Raw genomic sequence first — 23,481 nt, forward strand, 5'->3', positions numbered from 1 at the left:
ATACTGTTAAGTGATAAGTGGTGCCTGTGGTCTCTAATAAAATGTATTCTTGGCAAAACATTTTAAAATTATAATGGAAAAACCCATTAAATGGATATAATTAGCAGCACACGCAGTTGTATAAACTCAAGCAATGACAAATACTAAACCCATGCCAGCTAATCTTGACTTTCAACAGGGAATTCTGTCTAATGCTAACAGCTAATAAAAAAATAAACGAAGAATATGCTAATTTGGTTTTGTGGTTTGGTAGGTGATATCCACAAAGTTGGCATGCTACTATGGTTGTTTTTTAATGATGCTATTTTTGTGGTAATAATAATTATAAAATGTTGCTTGGTCTTCCACTATCTAACTTAGCTTCACTATTGCAGAAAATGTTAAAGGTTAATTAATTAATATAGAGACAAGTCAAATTGAATTACAGTACTTAGCTATAGCTCAGCACTGATATCATATTTGGAAGACAACTCAAAAAGATCATCAGCATTTAATATTATATATTTTAAATGTCGAGTTAAAAAACAAAGTATGTAGGTTGGAAAATTTATATAATATATTGTTTAGAAAATCAGTTTACTGGGCATTTCAGACAGAGCATTTTCATTGTGCAATGGCTCTGTCCCAAATTAAGTTTGTTTTAACAGCTATTACATTTTCAAGAATGATTATAACTTCATTAACTAGGAAATAAAATACACAGGACAACAAATATAGCTACTTGACACTAAACATTTACATGGGGGGGGGAGATAGAATGAAGTAAAATTTTATTATTATATAGATTTTATGAAATTATTATTATTATATTCCAGGGAAAATAAATATTTTGCTTTTGCTGTTTATATTACCAGTATCCTTTTGCTTTATAGAATGTGAAGGAATAAATGCCTCACTAGAGGAGAGAGTAATTCAATTCTGAGAGTAGCCAAATATGTAATACAAAAAGGCAGCCAGCTGTAAAAAAATAAAAAATAAAAGAAATAAAAATATTAAGAAAATTTGAAGTGATCAGAAGAATAATTATGTGTGTTTGGGGAATCAGAGATGACGAAAATTACTAGAGAAAGTAACGTTAGACAAGAAAGGCTGTTAGCACATATTATCTTGAGTCTAACATAGTGAATATTTGCTTTATGGAAGAAGAATTTAATCAACTACATTTAGCCTAGGAAAACTTAACCTACTTAACGAAACTAAAAAATATTTTACATTGACATAAAACTTTACTGGGTAATATGCTAATTAAGAAATTTACATGGAATAATTCTAGGATTTTAATGGATTTTTGGATTATCTTTTCAGACTGAAATATGGCTTCTTAGAACCAAACCACGTGTAGTATTATCTGCAAATCTAAATTATAACTACAAGAAATGTTTTTATAGATGCATGTGCTTTCATGAATGACAGGGTGAAAGTAAAACACACACACACACACACACACACACACACATTTATGACTTTGAATTCACTACTGCCAGAAGCCTTAAGTGATTATGTGCATAAGGGTTGTTTACCATGGCAACCGGATTGCCATGCTTGCTCTTGTAATCTCATTTCCCACTGCTAATTAGAGTGTGGGCTTATAATAGAGTTATGTAAAGAAATTTCATCTTAGCAAATGAGGAGGCTTCATAGTTTAGACACACTGAACTGTTTAAATTATGGACTCTTTCCTGAGTCATCATTCAAAGCCATTATATAGGGGGCTAAATACTTCCCTGGCTCAAGGCTGGAGAAGAATTTATATGTCAGTAGACCTGCACATACTTAATAAGCTCTGATTTGTGCCCAACGCTGGACAAATCATTATGCAGGAAACAGAAAAATATACTTCTTATACTATGAAGTGGGGGATGAGGACGCTCATATTTTGGTAAGTACAAACATCATTATGAAGACATGATGTAAGCTGTAGGAGAAGTTCTCATTTTGGACAAAAATATCTGCATTTACTTTTGAAGGATAGAAGGTGTACTTGGAGAGAAAATGTAATGTGCATCTCAAGGTGGAGCCTTATCGTGGTAAACCTGAGAGTGTGGACAATTTCACTGAACAGACAGGATTGTTACCGAACGTCATGAAAGATTCAGTGAACATTTGTTTTCTTTAATGGGACTTTAAATCATTATGAGGGCATTTAAATTAATCTGAGTATATATATCCCTTAAAGTAGTCCGGGAAGGACAAATACTGCATGATTCTACGTATGTGAAGTACCTAAAGCAGTCATTCATGGAAGCAGGGAGAAGTGTGGTTGCCAGGAGCCAAGGGAGGGGAAAAGGGAGTTACTGATTGACAGGTATAACGTTTCAGTAATGCAAAACAAACAAGTTCCAAGGATCTGCTGTCTGGCATTGTGCTGGTAGTTAGCAATGTTGTATTGTACACTTAAACATCTGTTAAGAGGGCAGATCTCATGTTAAGTGTTTTTACTACAATAATATAAAAATTTAAAAAATAAATCATGTAACTGATCTACTTGGAAAAAGTAAGCTTGGGTGCTTGCCCTTCTATACCACATTGCCTCTCGCCATTTCTAAAGAAAATATGCTAGGTTTCTAGTAAAATATCAGTACTTTGTTTGGCACTTTGTGAACTGGTCCTTAGTCCCAAGGCATGGGTTTGACTGACTTCAGTCCGGTGGCCGCTTGAGCAGCCCTTAACCCATTTTGCCTCCCACTGCCACTGCATCTGTCTCAGAGTTACCCAGTGTGTTGCCATCATCTTGGTAAAACCTGAGCAGATTTTACACTAAATTGTAAAGTGGGAAGAAATCTTCTTTGGTTTTCTTTCCTGAGGACACTGGTAGCCCAATGCAGCAACCTTGAGGCTGTAACACCTCAAACAGGATTATTTGCTGCTGTGCTCCTCTGTCCTTGTTGGCTGAGGTGTAGAAAATTTTCTACGGGTTACAATTATCTTGAGAACCGCAGAGGTTTTCCTGTAAAATACAGGGTAGGGCAAAAGTAGGTTGATAGTAGTGAGTACTCGAAACACAGATTTACTTTTACATTGTTATTTATTAATTATGTATTATTTTCCATATGGAAAACTGTAAAGCTACTTTTGCCCCACCCTGTATCTCCATCATGTTCCATCATGGCTAATGACATCTGCTCGTCGGAGATTCTTTCTTTGGGCTGGGAAAGCTGTTAAGCCCCTACCACTGTAAATGCCATGCAATCAAGTGTTCTCTTTGCAACAGTCGAATAGAAGTGGCTCTAAGCCAGGGAACAGGAAAGGAAGAGAGAATGGCCAAAATGGAAGGTGGGTTAATGGTACGAGAGATGGTCTTTATCGCAGCCCCGGGTGGGTTAATGGTACCAGAGATGATCTTTATCGCAGCCCCGGGGAGGGCCTGGGGAAGGTGCTCGTTGAGCAGGCAAATGCTGCAGCAGCCAGTGGACGTTGGCTGCTGGCTTCCCGCACGGCCTGGCACTTTCTGACCTGGTAGTGGGGAGTCCAGAAGGTCCTGGGAGGGAAAGTTGACAATATGGGCAGAATGAAAGGAAATCTCCTCCTTCGCTTCCTCTCCTGGCTCGACATACCACCTACGTAATACCCATCTATTTGCCAAAGGTTGAGCCGGCCAGGACTCATTCTTTTCACAGGCCCATACAGCTGTCTCATTGTAGAGCCAGGCGAAATAAACAATGCCTGTTCATTTCCTGCCTTTCTCCCGAGGATCGGTGCCCCAGATGACATGTTCTTTCCTTCTTACAATGGTCTCCGCAGGGTCAGACAGGCCAGTAGGCATTGTGTGCTTGGGGGACAGTTGAAGATATGGAGGCAAGGGGGGCAAAAACAGGGCCCAAATCAGAGCTTGCCATCCAGGCTGGTGTTCATGATAAGAGGGCAACCAATTTCACTTGACCCGGTAATTCAGATATTAATGACCTAGCCTGGGGCATTTTATTTCCAGATATAGGTTTTCTTAGGATTAGATATGAGAGATATGGCGTTCTGGGTACCCGTGAAGCCCTGTGGTGACCCTCAAAACCAAGATCAACCCCACTTTTCCATGCTAGACTTCCTGAGATAAAGACAGATTTAGAAATAGCCCTCCGTTTGGATTCCATTCCAGGTCTACCCTTGTCCCCTACTAGCATTGTGACTTTCAGCAAGTTAATTAAGATCATCTTATCCAAAGTGAGGTGGTGGAGGTTGTGGTGGTAATGAGGATGGTGGTGATGGTGGTTGTGGCGATGGTGTTGGAATTGGTGATTTTGCATATGGTGGCAGTGGTATTAGAGGTGGTGGTTTTGTATATGCTGGTGGTGGTGGTGGTGGAAGTATTGGTATTATAAGTGTTGGTGTTGGAGGTGGTGGGTCCAAGGGATGTGGTGGTGGTGCTGGAAGTGATGATGGTGGTGAAGGTGGTAGTGGTTCTAAGATGTATTGAGAGCCAGGGTTCCTGCTTTTTTCTCACAATATTCATTTGATTTCATCATTGCAACAACTTTATTAGGTGGATGCAATTATACTAATTTTACAGATGAAACAGTTGAGGCTTAGAGAGAAACTAACTCTCTTTGGGGTCACACAGCTAATAAGGGAGGACCTAGAATTTAGCTGTAGAACTGCCTGACGGTGAAATCTGTATCATCTCATCAGGGCTGTTCTCCCCGGGATCGGCTTGCAGAGGCCAGGATGGGCATGTAGGAGGCGTGTGACGCAGTGGTCCTGCCTGCAGCATGGCTCATGCAGCTAGGAAATGAGAAATTAGCTCAGTCATTTATCTGTTCTGGAATCTGGAACATGTATTTACCACATTGTACCCCACCCTCGCGCGAGGAGAGCCACGATTAACTGAGTTTGAGAAGCAAGAAAAATGCTAAATGCGATAATCCCTCCATGGACCTGACCTGTTCAATCATTGTCTACTCTGTCCTCTCTCGGTATTTATTTCTCTTTGTTCCTAAATAAAAAGGAAACTTTTTATTATTAGCTTTCTCTCATTGCCTGCATTGGCCCTGCAACGTTTTAACTTCCTTTTATGGCTGAGCAATGAATGTAGCTTTTCCCCATACTTAAAATAGTAGTTTCTTGACCTATCTTTTTTAGATATAATACAAGACAATGTAAATTCATGACAACAGAGAATCTGTGCTGGAGAATGCTTGTTACCTTGTGTCAGTGCTACCAAGAAGTTTAAAAAGTCGTCTTCTCCGCTCCTGGAGGCCACTAATCATTAGAATTCTTGGCTAGGAGGCTTTCTTAGGATAAGTGGCCCACCTGGCAGTGTATCTGATACAAATCTACCCAGAATTTTTAGATACTTTTTAAAAATCCAGTTCCAAGTTGCTGTTGCTTCTGAACTACATTTCAGAAACAAAATCAGTTTTCAAACTAATTTGCTTTTTAAATAGTTTTATTTTGTTTTTTTGTTTTTTTAACTTTTGCAGCTGAATTATTAGTCTGCTTGGAGTAACTCTGTTGATATGTTTATAAATATAATTAGTTATAACCTTTAAGTGAAGCCTCCAGCCATTCTCTTTCAACAGAGAATTTCTTTTAAAATCTCTCTCTCTCTCTCTCTCTCTCTCTCTCTCTCTCTCTCTCTCTCTCTATCTCTATCTCTCTCTCTCTTCAAAGGTAAAGGTGCAGAAATAAAACTAAGTCCTATTTACATAGAGTTTAATTTTATTTTAGGGTACAGTAGGAAACAATTCCCAAAGGACAACTTACATTCTCACCCAATAAATGTTAACAATCTTAACTGTTTTAAAATGAACTATTCAGTTCAGTGTGTGTATCTGTGTGTGGGGAGTGGGGTGGGGGGAGGTGTGTATCAGCTCAGAGGAGAAGAGGGGGAGGGAGAGAGAGGAGGCAAAGAAGGGGGAAAGGAAGGGGTCACAGGGGACAGATTTGGGATCAGGGACTGGAGGCAGAGAAGTGGGGAGGGAGAGAAAAGGACAGGAAGCAGAGAGAGGAGTGGGAGGAGGGTACAGAGGACGGGGGAAAGGAAGGGAGAAGCAGGTGTCTATATATACCTATATCTACACTGATACCTCTATCTATCTATCTATTGGAAGAAAGGAGGCAGGAACTAGAGGGTGGGGAAGAGGAAGGGAGAGGGAAAGGGAGGGTAGGCAAAGAAAGAGGGAGGAGGGGAGCAGGGAGGCAGGCAGAGGGATGAAGACAGAAACTAAGAATATACAGCCCTGATTAGATTTCAGCTATTACTAAAGTGAACTGCAGCCTGGAATTCGTCCAGAAAACAATATGAGAGGAAGAAAATAAACATGGGATTCACTCAAGCTGCTTCTTTAGTAAAAATAGACAGCAATTTCGTCTTTGAAATCCAATGTACCTAACAATTGCCTAAGTACGTCTGAGGAGCCGGAGGAAGCTTGTGGACTCTTCCTGGGTTGTGCTGAATGGGTGGGCCTGGTACCTAGTCACCGATTCCTGCTTTCACAAATGTTCGATGAGCACCAATCCTGGTCCAGTGCCTTTGCGAGCTGCTGGGCGAGCTGTGGTGACGGAGATGCGGACCCTGCCATGGACAACCTGATGCTGTATGTGAGGAAGTAGACGGACAGGTCCTTGGTCATTCACTGGCGTGAATGTGTCGCCAGCCCTGGAAGCCTCTCTGTGCCTTCCTGGGCATCCTTCCCTCAGTGTTTCCTAACGGAGCTCTTACCACTGCTGCTCAGGCGGAAAAGGTCTGGTGATGAGCCGGCTGTCAGTGTCACCACCAGCCACCCCTGGCAGCAGCCACCCACTCTGTGCCTGCTCTTCTTCAGAAGAAAACTACCCAGCTCCTTCTGGGGCCCCATCCCCACACCAATGGCTCCTGTCACCACTTGGTGCCCTGTTCAGTGGAAACCAGAAGAGTAGCTGCTGGAACAACTTGGAATGGAAATAGATATAAGGAATTAATTAGAGGCAATGGAAGAGGGAATCCATTATGCCTAAATCACAACCCCAATGATTTGCTATTCTAACCACATATACATATTATATATATCATATACAGTATGATATATATAATATATATAAATTGTTCCTTTTTCTTTGGGGAAATTGTAAGTGCAGCTGAAGCAGATATGTAGCCCTGTATGTATAGTGTTGTTTCTGCAGAACTCAAAAAATTACAATTTTTGTCTTTGAAAAAAGAAAGAATCCACAAAGGCCATTAAGTTCCTTCCAGCTCTAAAATGCAATTATTCAGCAGTGTTATGCCCTCCTGAGACTCTGTGACCTTGTTTCATTATCTTGCTCTGGGCCTTGGTTGTCCAAGCTTAAAGAAATGCTGGGTGTCCCTCCAGCCGCTGTGTGCTGCCGTAGCCTGTCCCCACCAGCTTTCTCCAAGCATTCCGTGGACACTCCGCAGGGCCCTGTCCTTAGATACACTTCCATTCCGTTCCGCAACAGCTTTCTGAGCCAGGTAATCCATGCTCTTTGGTATCCAGATGACACAAATCTATGTTCCTCCTTCTCCAATATTGCCATCTCCGAAGGGTTTTCTTGAGTTGAAACCTATTGTCCTATTATAAATATACATCATGTAAATATACGTACATAAATGTAACCAGTAGTATTTTTCAGGATGGCAGTGTAGGAAACAAAAGAATAAAATATTGATCTCTAGGCATAAGCCAATTCATTTCCAATCAAGTTATCTGTATGTTTTCTGTAATACATACATTGTCTCATCATGAATATATAACAAACTGAGTTTATTTATTAATTTTTAAAAAGGCGGGGAGTTCCTTAACCGGTTTGGCTCACTGGGTAGAGCGTCGGCCTGCGGACTAAAGGGTCCCAGGTTCGATTCTGGTCAGGGGCATGTACCTTGGTTGCAGGCACATACCCATTAGGGAGTGTGCAGGAGGCAGCTGATTGATGTTTCTCTCTCATCAATGTTTCTAACTCTCTATCCCTCTCCCTTCCTCTCTGTAAAAAAATCAATTTTATATATATATATATTTTTTTTTTTTAAAAAAGGCAGGGAGTTATTGCAAATATATATGAACAGTGAATAAACCTCCAAGAGACTAAAGCGAGTCCCTACTTAAACATTAGTTTTCTGTGGATGGAACAGAAAAATAATTGAAGAGTTAAATATTTGAATGAAATGCCAGGTATTAATAGGTCAGTCAAGTGACAACAATATAGAATTTAACACATGGAAAAATCAATCAGGCAAGTACAGAATCAGAACCATTAGACCTGGAAGTATCTTAAGTAAAAAAAAAAAAAAAAAGGAAAGAAAAATTTGAGAGTTTTAATTGACCATAAGTCTTGAGTTACTCAGTAGTAAGTAAAGGTAACACTATGTAATGTCTGGTGCACTAGGCACACATCAGTTACACTCTTGCATGAAAACACATCTTGGTGCTACATCTTATGTGGGCCCTTATCTATTCTGTTGATGTTTATAGATATTTGCTTCCCCCAAATCTCACTGTCTCAGTGGCTGGAATCTCAACAGTTCCTAGAGTTTTGGTTTCAATCTAGTATATTGTTTTCCAGCAAAATCAATATCCAAAATAGAAGGCAGAAAAGAATGCAGTTTCACTCATTAGCAATTCTATAATCACTTTGATTTGTGTTTATAAGATACTTGAAGGGCATGAACAATACTTTTACATTTGAGAAATCGTATTCATTTCCTGTTTCCAAATTGTTCATACACTCAAGGGGCCATTTAAACATTAGGCTATTTCTCTTGCATAATTTTCATGAATTTTCTTTTTCAATTGATATAAAATATAGTACTCAAAAATGGACTTTCTTTGCTGCTGTTAGCTGGTAAATCAATCTGTATTATTGAATGCAATGCCTAGTGAAACACCCCATCATGTGCCTGCAGTGGATCATATCATAGTTCATGCGAACATAACACATCGTCTATTTACATCTGTTATATCCCCACCTGTTCACCCAGGGATTAGTAAATATAAATCTGCATTATAAACAAGGAAAGTTGGAATGAAATTTGACACATTACACCTTTGTACACCTTTGAGTTCCTCCTTAACGGATGTTGATTTATATTATGCTGTGCAAGGATATTATACGTCATAAAGCCTCAGACAAGCGATAGCACATAAGCGTTTCCTCTTGTATTTGATACGAGGCTCACGCGGTATTTGTTGAAAAGGTGAAAAGTAAATCAAATATGAAGTGTGAGTAACATCTGAATTCTTTCTAACTTTCTTAAGAAAAAAAAAGGGATCTGGAGGAAGTTGAAGAGGGTTTAAAGGGGACAAATGGTGATGGAAAGACACTTGACCTGGGGTGGTGAACACACAATACAATAGACAGATGATGTATGATAGCATTGTATACCTGAGACCGACATACTTTTATTAAACATTGTCACCCTAATAAAATAACTTTTAAAAGGGATGATTATAAAGATTCTTAAAATAATTTCAAAAATCAGCAGAAAAAAACAAAAAACACTCTAAATTAGTCTCTAACTTTTCAGAGGCACTTACATGAAATCATAACAAAAGTGCCCATCAGCACTTTTCATCCCTAGTAAATTGATGTTTGAGTTTTCGTAGTTGATATTCCAGTGATAAAACTCTATATGTTTATTATTGTGGCCGATTTACACCTTTGCCATTTTAGCAGCTGTGGTTTTTGTAGACATTACACTTGCCAGTGCATTGAACAGGAATTTCTGAAACCCATAAAATGACCTGTGTTGTCTGATCTGTGCCGGCAGTGCTGCCTTAAGAGCATATTTCAGCGAGGAAACAATCCTCCGAATCTCCCTGCTCTGCAAGTGGTGCTCCCTCCCCTGGTTAGGAAATAGCTTCAGTAAAGAGTGCAGGCACCCGCCAAAGAGCTGTAAAATTTACGGCAAAGGGCACTAGAACTTGCTCAGTATACTCAGGCTTTAGACCAGTGCCTGGTACACTGTAAATGGACGCAGATGGATATAAATGGACATAATATCCGTCTAGAAGCAGCTCTTGGATTCTCAGGATTAAGAAGCGACACATTCATGACCACTGTTATCTCTAGGGTAAATTAATTACATTTAGTACACCATTAGAATTACAAGCCGTCTCACCAACAGGGCTATACCATTTCATAGACAAGGGTCATAGTTGCAAGAGATCACTTTCTCCACATGAATGTGTGGTTACCCATCACTAAGCAGCCTGTGTAATGTGACCAGTGTAACAGAGCCTGAAGGACATGAGGGCTGGAGTCAGATGACCTGGTTCAAGCCCTAGCTCAACTATTCACTTGGAAGGTGATGTAGAACTAGTTATTTAACGTCCCTCTGCCCCAGTTTCCTCATCTATGAAACAGGGCAAATAGCTGTACATCATGATTTTTAATACGAAGTAAATGAAATAATGTGTAAAATAGTAAGAATCATCCCTGACACATGCCAAAACCCAATCCATGTTAGTTATTGCTAAGATACTGACTCAAAAATAACTTGGGTGTCTGTATAAAAATAATGTATCTAATATATTTTCATATAAGGAGAAAATTATAAATAATTTTTACATTTTAGTGTATATAATCTTTGTTTTGTTCCTGCTTTTGCTGTGCAGATCTGTGTTTAAAGTATGCTTTTTTCTTTTCTTTTTTTTTTTTATTGATTTCAGAGAGGAAGGGAGAGAGAGAAAGAGATAGAAACATCAGTGATGAGAGTGAATCATTGACTGGCTGCCTCTTGCACGCCTTCCACTGTGGACTGAGCCTGCAACCCGGGCATGTGCCCTTGACCAGAATCGAACCTGGGACCCTTCAGTCTGCAGGCCAATGTTCTATCCACTGAGCCAAACCAGCAAGGGCTAAAATATTTCTTAAATAAAATTATTTAAAATAAAATCTTGATAGCTGAATAATATCCTATTATATAAATACAATTTACCTAGTGAGGCCCTATTATTTTTTTAAATATTATTTGGTTTTGTTTTCTTGTTATAAATGTTTAGATGTAAATAATGAATGCCATAGTGGACACTTAAAAAATTTTTAGTTGACGTATTAGATTATTTCTTTAGGCTAGCTACTTAAATTGGAGTAAATAGACCAAAATATATAGATATGTTAAGGCTCTTAATAATTTTCAAGTGATTTTGAGAAAATCTGTACCAATTTATATTTTTAATATCTATACATAATTTTCTAATGGGACTGATTGTTTATTAGAAAAACCTTATTGTACTTACACATGGAACTGCTTCCTTTGAAATTTTTCTGCTAGCATTCATTGTGTCAAATATTGTACCAGCCATTAACGTACTTTACATTTATGACCTTGAAGTGTGCCTGGATTCCAATATATCATTATTGTTCAAAACCCTTCTAAATTCCTCTTTTGAAATTATGGTTATAGCCATAGATATTACCTATTTTAAAAAAATTTTCTATGACATTATCTTGCCTGGTCATTCACTTTATTCAACAGTCTTAGTGCCAAACACTTTAGGCTGGTTCCCCAAATTAAATCCAATAAAAAATGTGTTTTCAAAACCATTTATCAAGCTTGTATTGCAATATTATAGAATGGGTACTATTCTTGGGTTGAAATATCTCATTTGCTGCTCTTATAGAATAGCGAATTTAGTTATATGTTGAAGACTCACTTTCCTTTTCTGAAAAATGGTGAAAATAGTTCTTAATCAAAGTACTTTGATGAATATCTTGAGATAGAGTATGTGAAAATGCTTTATTAATGAAAAATGGTATTTAATAATAATGTTATTAGCAAATATCAAATATAATTTATAGGTGAGTTCAAAGAGTGCTAATACATGTATTAAAATGGCATGTCAGAATGATGATGATGACTATATTTACATAGTAGGAAAATCTCATTTATAGTTCTACTTTTCCCTTGCTATTTCTGCAAATAGATATCTGCAAAGCTTTATTTTTCATACACATTAAACTGTTGGTGGAATATAGAAGCTTCTTTTACTAGTCACTAGAAAGCTTCTAATGCAAACCAAATAAATCTACTTTCAGTGTGATCCCTAGTTTCCGATGTTGATTTCCTCCTAGTTTCATCCGTCGCAAGTAAAATTGCAACGTTCTCATATTCTGATTTTTTTATTACATAATTTCATTGACCTCAGAGGGGTGCTGTAATAACCTAACAAAACCATCTCTAAGACTTACTGCCAGTTGCTTTAGTGAAAACAGGCATGCATTCTATCCCTGGCCCATGATTTATTAAAAGTATTTCTGAAATAGGTTTTATCTAATACTTGCTTGCAGAGGTTACCTCTTCCTTTTTTCTTCCATTTCTCTCTCTCTTCTCCTGTTTACTCTTCTCACTCTTAGCCTGTGGTTGCTCCTAGGTGCTGGGCTACTTTTTACAGCCTTGTTTCCCCCAGCTATTTTAATTACTGTCTCCCATCGCCCAGATTCAGGCAGTCCGATTATGTTTTATTGTGTCCTTTGTGTAAAGGGAATTCCGAAGTGCCAACACCCCACGTGGTTTTAGGAAGGAAATGCAGAAAGCAAAGCAAGAGACAATCTCGCTGCTTAGTGTTTCCTAATTGGCCTTTGTGTGAATCTGCAGAGCTGTGCCATCACACTAAAGATATCCACAGTCTGAAAGGAAATGTTCGAGTGAAATGGGTGGAAAGGCACAAACTTCCAGTTATAAGATATGTAAGTCCTGAGCTGATGTACATCATGGTGACTATCCTATGTAATAAAAGGCTAATATGCAAATCGACCAAATGGTGGAATGATGTTCCATGGGGAGCAGGCCTAAGCCATCAGTCGGACATCCCCCAAGGGCTCCCAGACTGCAAGAGGGCACAGGCCAGGCTGAGGGGAAACCGCCCCCCCCCACAAGTGCACAAGTTTTGTGCACCAGGCCTCTAGTAGTTAATAATACTGTATTATATATATTTGACAGTTGCTAAGAGAGTAGATCTTAAAAGTTCTCAGAGCAAGAAAAAAAATTTATAGCTATGTGTGGTGATGCATATTTAACAGACTTACTGTGGTGATAATTTTGTAAAACATACAGATGTTCAATTGTTATGTTATACACCTGAAACTAATACACTGTTGTATGTTTATGGTATCTCAATTAAAAATATTGTTGGCAATTCTGCCAGATCAATAGAAGAAGACATTGATAAATTAAGGCTGGGAGGGTTATCTGAATGCTGGCATATCTTACAGAGAAGACCATAAAATAAATACTTTTGCAGGTATGAGTTTAGATTGGATAATATCTATTTTAACCACAAACTTTCACCAAAGATGTATTAAACAATATTTGATGCCCTGAACTCTATCAGGAGCTGGGTGACAGGGAGGAAAGAAATAGAGAAGGCAATTAGAAGAATGAAGAAAATATGGCCCGGCCCATGGCCACACTCTCCATCTAGGGAAGTGTAACTTCTCTTGACTGTCCCCTTTGCTTAAAGAGACCCTCCAGAAGAAGGTTAGGAAGGTCAGTTATTTAAAAGATATTTGTTGAATGTCACCAAGTTGGGAAAGTGGAGTAAATACAATAGGGAGGGTCTTTGTTGAGAGGAGCTGACAGCTGATGCAGGCAGATCCATCAGAAAGCAACAGGCTGGGAGCCATGGGAGCCACAGTTACAGAGGAATGAGATTTTCCCAGGCAGGCGGCCTGTGGGACGGGAGGAAAAGGCTCCACCGAGGTGAAGGAGTAAAACTTCAAAAAATAGAAATGGAGAAATAGACATCAGTGAAAGGCAGGGAGGGAGCATGCTACAAAGAAAGGATAAACCATTGACGTTTACTAGTAGAAGTGAAGGAACCTTAGATTGTATCTTGGTTAAACATCTTTCACAGGTAACGAAATAGTCCAAGAGAAATCTAGTGAGCGACTTACTCAGATCAGACGGTTAGTAAGGGACAGAACTGATCCTGGAACCCCCTCAGCCTAATCTGTCCACTTTTTGGCTTTACCATCATGAAGTAGGACCATCATGGGAAAGAAATGGGGAAACGCCACACAGACAGGGGTTGCCTTGTTCCCGTTGTATGGAGATGCGGACAGCATGTGACATAGATATGGGGAGTACATAGCAGACGCTCACCTACCTAAATGTAAACCCCAAGTGGTAAATGTGAGACATGAGGTCCTTCTGTGGATGTCTCTCGGCTGCTGGAAAGTGATCCCCAAGATGGTTTCACTTGGAACCAACAGAGGATGAGCTGACAATGGTTAGGTCGTCGACCTGGGGGAAATGCAGAGCCACACAGGCTCTGTCTTCGTGGCCAGGACCACACACCTAGTGGCATTGGATGGGAGAGGCCCTGGGCTTCCCCAGAGCTTCACACACTGATTTCATCGGTTGGTCCAGGAAGACACCCCACCCCTCCCGTTTATTAGCATACCCTCCACACTCAGCCCTCACCTGTCAGCATCCTTTCCTACCCTCACCTGTTTGCTAGTGAAACTTATGCTAATCAAGGACTAAAGCAAATTTATGGAAGTTTAAATCAGATTTCAGGTCAAAGCTTGTTAATATAATCAGAATATTTTACAGCTAGTGTGTTACATGGATTGACCCAAGTAGGTAGAGAAGTAGAGTGAGCAAGGAAAAAAACAAAACACCTGTTAGTTCAAGTACAAACATTGTATTTCATTCAAATTGTTAAAGATTGAGACGGTTGAAGAATTATCTCATCCTTCTCATTCTAAGATTTCTAAAAAAGAAACATGCCCAAACCAACCACAAAGCATCCCGCAGGCACTAAAATACAAAGGTGAAAAGGTGAAGTACCTTCTCTGTGTTGGAAATTGGAAGATGAATTGAGGCGTGAGCCTGAATTCTAGTTTGCAGGAAGTACTGGAAAAGGGGCCAACTGTTATACCATGACTCATCCACTTTATTTTAAAGATAACCTCTTAAAAACTATCATTTACAAGATATGGAAACATCCATGTATTTTCCTTAAGCAATCTGTATTTAAGACATTCCTTGGCTTTTATCCATAGTGTTTTCCAGACTTTTTTTTTCTTGCAGTAATTGCTTTAGCAAATGTAGATATACAGCTAGCCCATCCTAAATCTAAACTACAAATCCTGCCCTGGCATCTTCATTCAGCAACAAAAATGAGATGACGTTATGCTCTGAGATATGGCTATTCTGTGTAATGATTACAGTGTTTTTCACAAAATCTGGGAAGCATGTTTTCCTAGCATTATGCCCCTTCTGCCTATGAGGACTCTCTTATTTACATCATTGACTCCAAGTCTTTCTTGAGATGAGTTACATCCTATGGGGCTGGGGCTGGGGAGGAGCATGTACTTGCTCAATGCTTCAGTAAATTACAGCATTTTCATGGGATTATAAATTCACAACCAGATAATTGATGTTATCCATAAGCTTTTATTGGCTTCGAAAAACATGCCCAAACCAACTATAAACATTTCAGAGGAAAAAATCAGTCTTTGTCAATTGATTGGATACAGTTTGTCTATAAAACCAAAAATCACCATGGCACCCTACTTTTCAGCCTTCATTTGAAGAGCAATGGGGTCATTTTTGCACAGTCTATTTAGCTGTGTGACAGCTAGCTTTCTGGTTAATTATGCATTTCGAGCTAGGAAGCCGTGTACTCGTGCCCACTTGAATCCTCTGAAATGCTTTAGTTCTACTTTCTAATCATAGAAGTGCAAGAAATGTCATCCTAAATAAGACCAACCATCCTCAGGGCCCATATTTTATCTTTCAAAGAATCCAGGAGATTGATGGCCAATAAAGAAATTATAATTCATTAAATTTACTTAAAATGTCTTGAATTTGATTCCCCAACATGCACAAACTTTGGGGATATTGAATTGAACAAGTTTAATAGCTGTTGCATAAAATTATATATTTTAATGTGGTCCTTCCAAATCACCATATCTACTGCAAAAAAAAAAATGTATTCCTGAAGGCACTGGCAAAAGCCATGCATTATAGATGGAGTGTAGAAGTGATCTCAGTTAATTCAACTGATTAAAAATATATAAGGTTTGGTGATCATGGGCATATACATATAAGAACAATGGAGAAAAAAAGATTTGTTTTAAAGTATATATCAAGAGTAGCATTTCTTCCACTGATGATAGACAAGTGAGAAAGCTGTAGAGAAATACAGGGTTGGATAAAAGTAGATTTACAGTTGTCAAGCAGGTTATGATTATTACAATAGCTCTAGTAACTCAACAAGAATAATCTCTGTGCTCCACCTACTCACAAATGTAAACCTACTTTTGCACACTCCTGTATATTAACATTCATGGAACTGCTTTATGTTGATAGTATCAGGTGAATATGTCCTATTAGATACCAGTGGGTCTGCAAATCTATGATCATCTTAAGTTTATAAAAAGTGACATTGTAAAATAATCCAATGAAATAGTAACACTCAATGTTCAAAAGCAATAAAAGCTTTCTACTTGTGTTTTCTAGGACACATATGGCCCCATTCAGGAGTTTATTCTTTTATCTTTATTTTTTTTACTTCATAGCTGTATCTTCATGTTCTTGTCTTCAGAGACAATGCAATTATTATTCATCATTAGTTACACTTCTGTTTGCGATGCCAGAGTGCTTTCTATGAATCAGTTCTGTACCTTTTGAATCTCTTGCAATAAAAGTTCCCTGACTATTCCAAAGCTAATGTTGAATTTCAAGCTAACTGCATATGAGCAGAGGAATGAGAGAGAGGAAATTATAACCTAGAGGTTTTCCAGGTTACTGATAAAGTCGCTTAGAGTACCTAGGGGTTAGATGGTCAATGACTTGATTATTTCAGATGAAGTAAAGGATTCAACTGAATTTATTACTCCTATAGGGAAAATGAGGGCAAAGAACTAAGCACTCCATTGGTGGGCAACACTGTCTTCCTTAAAATCTGCAGCTAATCTAATGGGCACAGGTTTTGGCTCCTGCAACTTGGGGGGAATGAGGGAGTGGATCCAGGCTGGGGCTCTTCGGAAGGGGGCCATTGAGAAAGCTCCTTGGGCTGTACACACTGCTAACCATGGAGCAAATGCACCTCCTTCTTGAGTAATTAAGAGTCTACGTTCTTAATGCTTGGGTTATGGGGAGAATTTTTTGCTTTGCAAAATGTTTGCTTTTGAATAAAGCTAATTGGCATGCTGCACCGAATAATGCCAAATTGCTTGGTACTTTCCAAGCTTTCCTCCTTTTCAGTGGTTCCTATTCAGTGAGGATTAACTTTAAATACCAATTTAAATCTAAACGTAAGTTCCCAAATGCCTTCATGTGATGCTATTGATGTGTATTGTGCATGGAACCTATATTGTATACATTTGAGTGTCATTTATGAAAGGTGCAAATGCCTAATTAGGGGAGAAATTCATGGCTTTAATTTTGTTAACTGTGCCTCAGCAAGTCACAAATAAAAATAAAATGATTGCAGTGTGTCAGCCGCTAATAGCCAAGGCTTTCATCTTGAGAGAGGTAATTTACTCGAGCACAAAGTTAGAGGAGCAGGTAATGATGGTGTAGTCAAGGTGAACCTCTTTTCACTTCCCTGTGGTGGAAAAGATGGGAGGTGTCAGCCGCTAATAGCTAAGGCTTTCATCTGAGAGAGGTAATTTACTCGAGCACAAAGTAAGAGGAGCAAGTAATGATGGTGTAGTCAAGGTGAGCTTCTTTTCACTTCCCTGTGGTGGAAAAGATGGGAGGGAAGCCCTGTGGTGTGCCAAAGTGGAGACAGTTTTTCTTCAGCACTGGCCATATGGTGGCCATAAGTGAGGGGAAAGTGAGTATTAATCTGGGTCATGACAGAAGTCAACGTGAAATTGGAGGTGTTGTTTAGCACCTATGTTTTCATCAATAAAAGCCTAGAATTGTACACTTAGAATTTCAGATGTGGGGCAATCTATGCGTGTCAAACTGTATGCGTGACTGCATACAGTGTTTCAATGAGCACTCCCTTCTGTATTTAGACTCAGATACTCAACAAAAAAGATTAAAAAATTTTACTTATTTTAATGAATTGCACTGCCACACATACAAAAATGTAATATCAGTATGTAGAAATAGATACAAATACTTATCCATAAGCTTTGGCTTTGGAGAGTATTTATTTAACATACAAAGAAATGCATATTAAGAATTCAAAGTGTTTTTTTTTTTAAACTAGCCCATTCATTCAAAAGATTTTACACTGTGCAAGCACTTTACTAGGCATTAAAAGTGAATACAACGTTACATTTAGTAAGAAAGAAGAAATGTATATATATAAAAGGAATCATGATGAAAATACCATAGGAGAAAAACAAAGTGAGGATTTAGACCTTGAAAGATGCGGGTAACATTTTAACCATCTGGCTTGGGCAAAGGAGTTCAAGAGGCAGAAATAGCTTGAGCAAGTACAGAGGCAGGGAAACTTTCAGCTTGTTTAAGGAATATAACTAACACAGTTAGTGCTCATGAATGGGCTAGTAAGGTATAAGATCCTGAAAATAACATTGTTGGGATGATAACATTGAAAAAGCTAGTTGGGTTCAACTTTTCAAAGGCCTTGAATGCCAAGTTAAGTAGTCCTTTTAATTATCAGAGGGCAAGTGGCTGATCTCTTTGAGCAGGAGTTAATATTACGTTCATGTTCTATGAAAGTTCATCTGATGGAACTTTTGTATAGGTGTGTTAGTTGACTTGGCTAAGAACTGGGTATGAACTTGAACATCCAAGGGAGGCAGAATGAAAGGAAGAGATATACCCAAGAGACTCTGTGAACTAAGAACCTGTAGAGCTTGGAAACTGATTGAAGTCAATCAAAAAAGATAGGTAAGAAATGGCCAGAAAGGAGACTGAGGTTAGAAGAGGGAAATTTATGTTTTAAGATATTGGATATGAAGCAGCCCTTGAGAGATGTCTGTGCATGCAGTCGAATAGACTAGGGGGAAGAATGCTGGAGTGGAGGGCAAGCCAGTTCAAAGCCAGGGACCAAGAAGGTGGTTGATCCCACTATTTGAAGTATAGATGAAATAACAGAAAATACCAAAATTAAACATCTTAGTTTGTGATTACACTCAAATTTTTGAGAATTTCAACCTGAAATGCTGCTTTAAGTACAACTACATGTGTTGAATACAATTAAGAACAGGAATTTTTTATTGCTAAATTTTATGAAGAAATGTAGATTGGGGGTAACTATAATTATTAGTCATCAGTTTTGTGTAGCTTATAGTAGGATAGTTTTAGGCAATCATTTTAGTTTTTGGAGTGATGACGCACCTGTTGTCATAAAAATGTGGCTCTTCGGTGGCTGGAAACACAGACTTTCCTCCCAGGCTACTGAGCTACACGTGAACTTGACCTTAGGAGTCAGCCACACACTCATCATGAAGGGGAAAAGCAGATTCGTAGGTGGGTACATGTGTAGAACTCTATAAATACAAACTTATTTTAAAGTCAACCTTTGAAAGACACCATTCATCGTCTTAGAAATTTGTAGATGAGGGGGGAATGATTTTTTGGGGTAGTGGAAAAAGTTGAAAGTTTTGCAGTTCTAAATGCAAGGAAGGGTGACTTTCCTGTGTGCTGATTGACCTTGGTCAAGCTCTCTAACTTCCTTGTTAGTCCCTTACCTGTCGAGTGAGGTTTTAGATCTACCTTGCATGTTACTGTGAGGGTTAAAGATACTGTCTGTAAAGCGTGTGGCCCATAACAGGAACTCAAAGAAAGCCATTGCTAGGATTGTATAGCCAGTTACTGGGAGGCGGAGTCTGAGTCAGACTTGAGATCTGGGTCTCTATCCTTCGTGTCCAGCAGCGTCTCAGGGATGTCATATTGCTTTCACTCTCTGCAAAGTAGCCACCCAGAAGGTCAATCAAGGCCTGATTCCATAGCAAACCCAATGCGATCTGGGGCAGTATGAAATTGAGGAACCAAACCCAATGAAAAGTTTCTTTATGAAACAGATACTAAAATCAATGCTGTATTTGGAGTCATCAGGAACCTCAGATTTGATACCGTATCCTCATTTATGTCTTGTTGATGAAGAATTGTCACTTATCTGTAGTGTTCATAAAGAGGGCTGGTAATACAAGGAAGCCACAGTTGGAAAGGCAGCAGAACAAGATGATTTAGAAGCTAGGAGAGGCCGACATCTGTCTTCCTTGGGCGACGCTGGCTTAGATGTCAAAGGAGGCTCTCCTGGCGGCCAGGGGGTGAGTTATGACTTTGATGTCGTGTTTGGGAGATACCTTCTTTTTCCCTCCTAAACTCGCAGTTTGTGTGTTTTTTCCTTCTACTCGTGCGAAGAATGGCTGTTTTCAGGTGAGAAATGGCGGAATAACAAGGCTAGCAATTTAGTGATAGTAATAACTAGCAATTTAAGAATGCATGACCATTGACAAAGCCCTTCACTCCCTACCCGTGTAGTGCAGACCTGCCCCAGAGCAGCTGCTCAGATGCAGTAGGAAGAACATGAGAACCTTAGACCCATGTAAGGATTCTTGTGATCAAACATATCACCTATTTCTGGGTGACAGTTTCTTCACCTGGACGGTCATGAGAATGTGCTGGCCTCCCCAATCCCTGTGAGGTTTCTGTGTGCTGGGGTCTGTGTTTTGTAAACCACAGAACACCATGCAAACGTAAAATACGATGTCTTCCTCACCCAGGATACCAAGATTGCATGTTCCTCCCTGTTTCTTCTCTTGCTCGTGTCCTTCAAATGTGGCTCTTCCCACTGAGTTTCACGCTCCCTGCCCATTTCCTGCCTCTCCTATTACAGAGAGAACTGGCACTCTGGCTCCGGCCCCCTGTGCCACTTGGCAAAGTCCTTAGAAGGCAGATGCTCCATTTCTGACATCACCACCAAAATCTGTCTCTCGGTTTTCGGAGAGGAGCCTTCCCCTGCCCCCTTTGTGCAAGGGAGCTGGCACCTTTCTCTGCCTTGGCACTCCAAGTCTCATTATCTGCCATGTGTTCGTGTGCTTAATTTTCTCTCCATCTGACCATCTCAAGTTTTATAAATGACGCGTACTCACAGGCCCAGAGAAAGTAAGAGCGTAGAAAAGAAGAACCCAGTGAAAGTAGGGTTTGCTTTTTAAATGGATTTGCTCCCTTGCCAGGAATGTTTTGACTGGCACCATTTCTGGTCTCCTTGGTGAATTCTCAGATCCCATCTGATTCCTTTTCTCTTTCTCTGCTGGATGAGTCTCCCCTCCATGACACTTTCATCTTTCAGTTCTAAGATCTGCCTTCAGCCTCTGACTCTGTTCTCCTTAAACTGACACCTATTTGTTAAATGGACTTGAATATAGTGACTAGTGATATCCGTTCTTAATTGGCTATGGAATTTAGGAAAATGATGGTTTTCATTTTGTTTGTTCTAGCAATTGAAAACAGCATCCCAGTTTGTCATCAGTGATTTTTTTAGATGTCCTTGGTAAAAGAGAGAGGGGCTATTTATTTAATATTAGTGTTTCCCACAGTGTAGCATTTTGGGAAACATACGAATAAGGCCCCGAGGGAGTATGTAGATGGCTTTTCATTCTGGGAGAGTCAGATAAAAAATTGCAGCCTCTTTATTTTTTGGATCCAGCCCTCTGGAGACTGGGTCATTCCGGACCTGAGTGAAATTCCTTCAGCTGACTTCCCCTGCGAGGCTTCTGCAGAAATCACGTTCCAGGGGCCTGACCTAGAGCGAAGCGCCAGTGGCCACAGCCTGCCTGCGTGTGCTCTTGCTGGGGAACAGTGGTTCCCAAAGAGCCTTGATCCAGGGTGGGGGAGGGAGCAAGAGGAGGCCAGGGAGGCCTCTCACAGTCCTGACAGCCAGTCTCAGCTTCAGTCTCCCCACGGGGATTTGTTAGCTGCCCCTTGCCTTCCAGGTTGTCTGTTGGGAAGAAACTGTTAGGGAATCTTTGATCACTTCCTCTGAAAAGAAGAATGGCCTGCTCTGACCCAAGGAAAGGGAATGAAGTGATACCTCTCTGCCTAACTATTCTGTCCCCAGTAGCCATGGAACTGATAGCAAATAAGTGGACTTTCTAACTACCACTCCTGACAGATGCCTTTCTTTTGTTTGATTGTTTGTTTGTTTTTCTTTTAAATATATTTTTATTGATTTCAGAGAGGAAGGGAGAGCAGAGAGAGATAGAAACATCAGTGATGAGAGAGAGTCATTAATTGGCTGCATACTAGGCATTGAGCCTGCAACCGGGGCATGTGACCTGACCAGGAATTGAACGGTGACCTCCTGGTTCATAGGTCGATGCTCAACCACTGAACTAGGCCTGACAGATACCTTTTTGAGATGCTATCTCATTTGGGCCTCTGTGTTGTTTGCACCTCCCCATTCCTCACTTCAGTAGTTTTTTTTTCACCTATAATGGACTTTATTACTGTCCTGCTCCAACACCTCAGTAAAAAGGGCCTGCATGCTCCAGGCCTACTCATATGTCACCCCAGCAAACACAGGACCCACTTGGACACATTTCCATTCCACCCAGACCTAGTCACAGGATGAATATGTGTGACAAAAATATTTTTAAAAGGAAATAGAAGAGATGAAGAACAAGTGATTAGGTACCATCAGTGATTTGAAAAATTTAATGGCAGTTTTAATGGCAAAAGGGGCAGAACCTAGGACCGGGCTTTTTCTGGCCCCTTTCCTCTTCCTTACCAAGAGCAAGCACAGAGTTACAGCACTGCTTCTTTCTTTCGAAGCATTCACATGTGACAGTAGTGCAGATTGGTTTGTTTCTTGGTCATAAGCCACAGCAGCTGGCTTTGGAAACATCAGAATATGTTGCCAAACGCCTAGGAAGATTGTCATTGTCGGTCTGACATGACAGTGTAAGAGCAGTTGAAGAGCTACAAGCATCCTCTTAGCATGGTTCAAAACACAGAATATTCAAAACAGCTAAATATTTATCAATATGGAAATTTAATGTAAATTACAAGAAGAGCTCAAAATACCTTTAAAGATAATATTCTAAATGAATAGTTTTGATGAAGAGATATTTATATATTTTATTTCATGAAAAACGAAGATTGCACCATATTGACTATTCTGTGATTGGATTTTTGTAAAAACCAAAAAGAAGATGTACACACGCAAGTGTTTGGAAATTGTGTTGACAATGGTTAACCTGTGGTATCCATTTTACAATTATATAATATTATAATTTTATAGTTATCCTTTTATAATGATCTTGTATTGTCACTGTAATTTTATAAATTATTTAAAACTTCACAGCATATAGTAGAAAAAAGAAAATATGCCACCAATACCTGGGAACAGGACAGTCAAATGACATATGGTGGGGGAAGGATGTACTAGTACTAGTAGACATGGTGTGTTTGTGAGCGACGTAGCTCAGAAGGCTTGTGACAGTGCTGACTGATGGATGGCCTTCTCTGGAACGCCAGCCAGCTTAGAGGCCAGACCAGTCCAAAGAACTGGAAAAGCATGTCAAGACTAGAAAAAGACACCGAGGCACCCCTTTGCTTCTCTTAACCTGGAGTTCAGTTTGTGTTGAGGATAAGCTAGAAAAGAAAATGTGGCTCCG

At 39.6% G+C, this 23,481-nt stretch overlaps 1 protein-coding gene across 9 annotated transcripts in view; it reads left to right on the top strand.

The window, feature by feature from the left end:
* The window catches only part of LOC102766425 (sodium/calcium exchanger 1), a 128,738-nt gene that overhangs the window by 50,906 nt on the left and 54,351 nt on the right, over positions 1 to 23,481 (top strand). Inside the window, exon 3 of one of the 9 annotated variants that reach the window (XM_015557947.1) lies at positions 8,488 to 9,347. The exons of the other annotated variants lie outside the window; for them this stretch is intronic. Coding sequence (XP_015413433.1) covers positions 8,488 to 8,551 — 64 coding nt within the window. The 3' untranslated portion in view covers positions 8,552 to 9,347. Of the gene's footprint in view, positions 1 to 8,487; positions 9,348 to 23,481 lie in introns of those variants that run through there. 9 annotated transcript variants of the gene reach the window in all.

Source organism: Myotis davidii, unplaced genomic scaffold (assembly GCF_000327345.1).
Source record: "Myotis davidii unplaced genomic scaffold, ASM32734v1 scaffold6, whole genome shotgun sequence".
Classification (NCBI taxonomy): Eukaryota; Metazoa; Chordata; class Mammalia; order Chiroptera; family Vespertilionidae; genus Myotis; species Myotis davidii.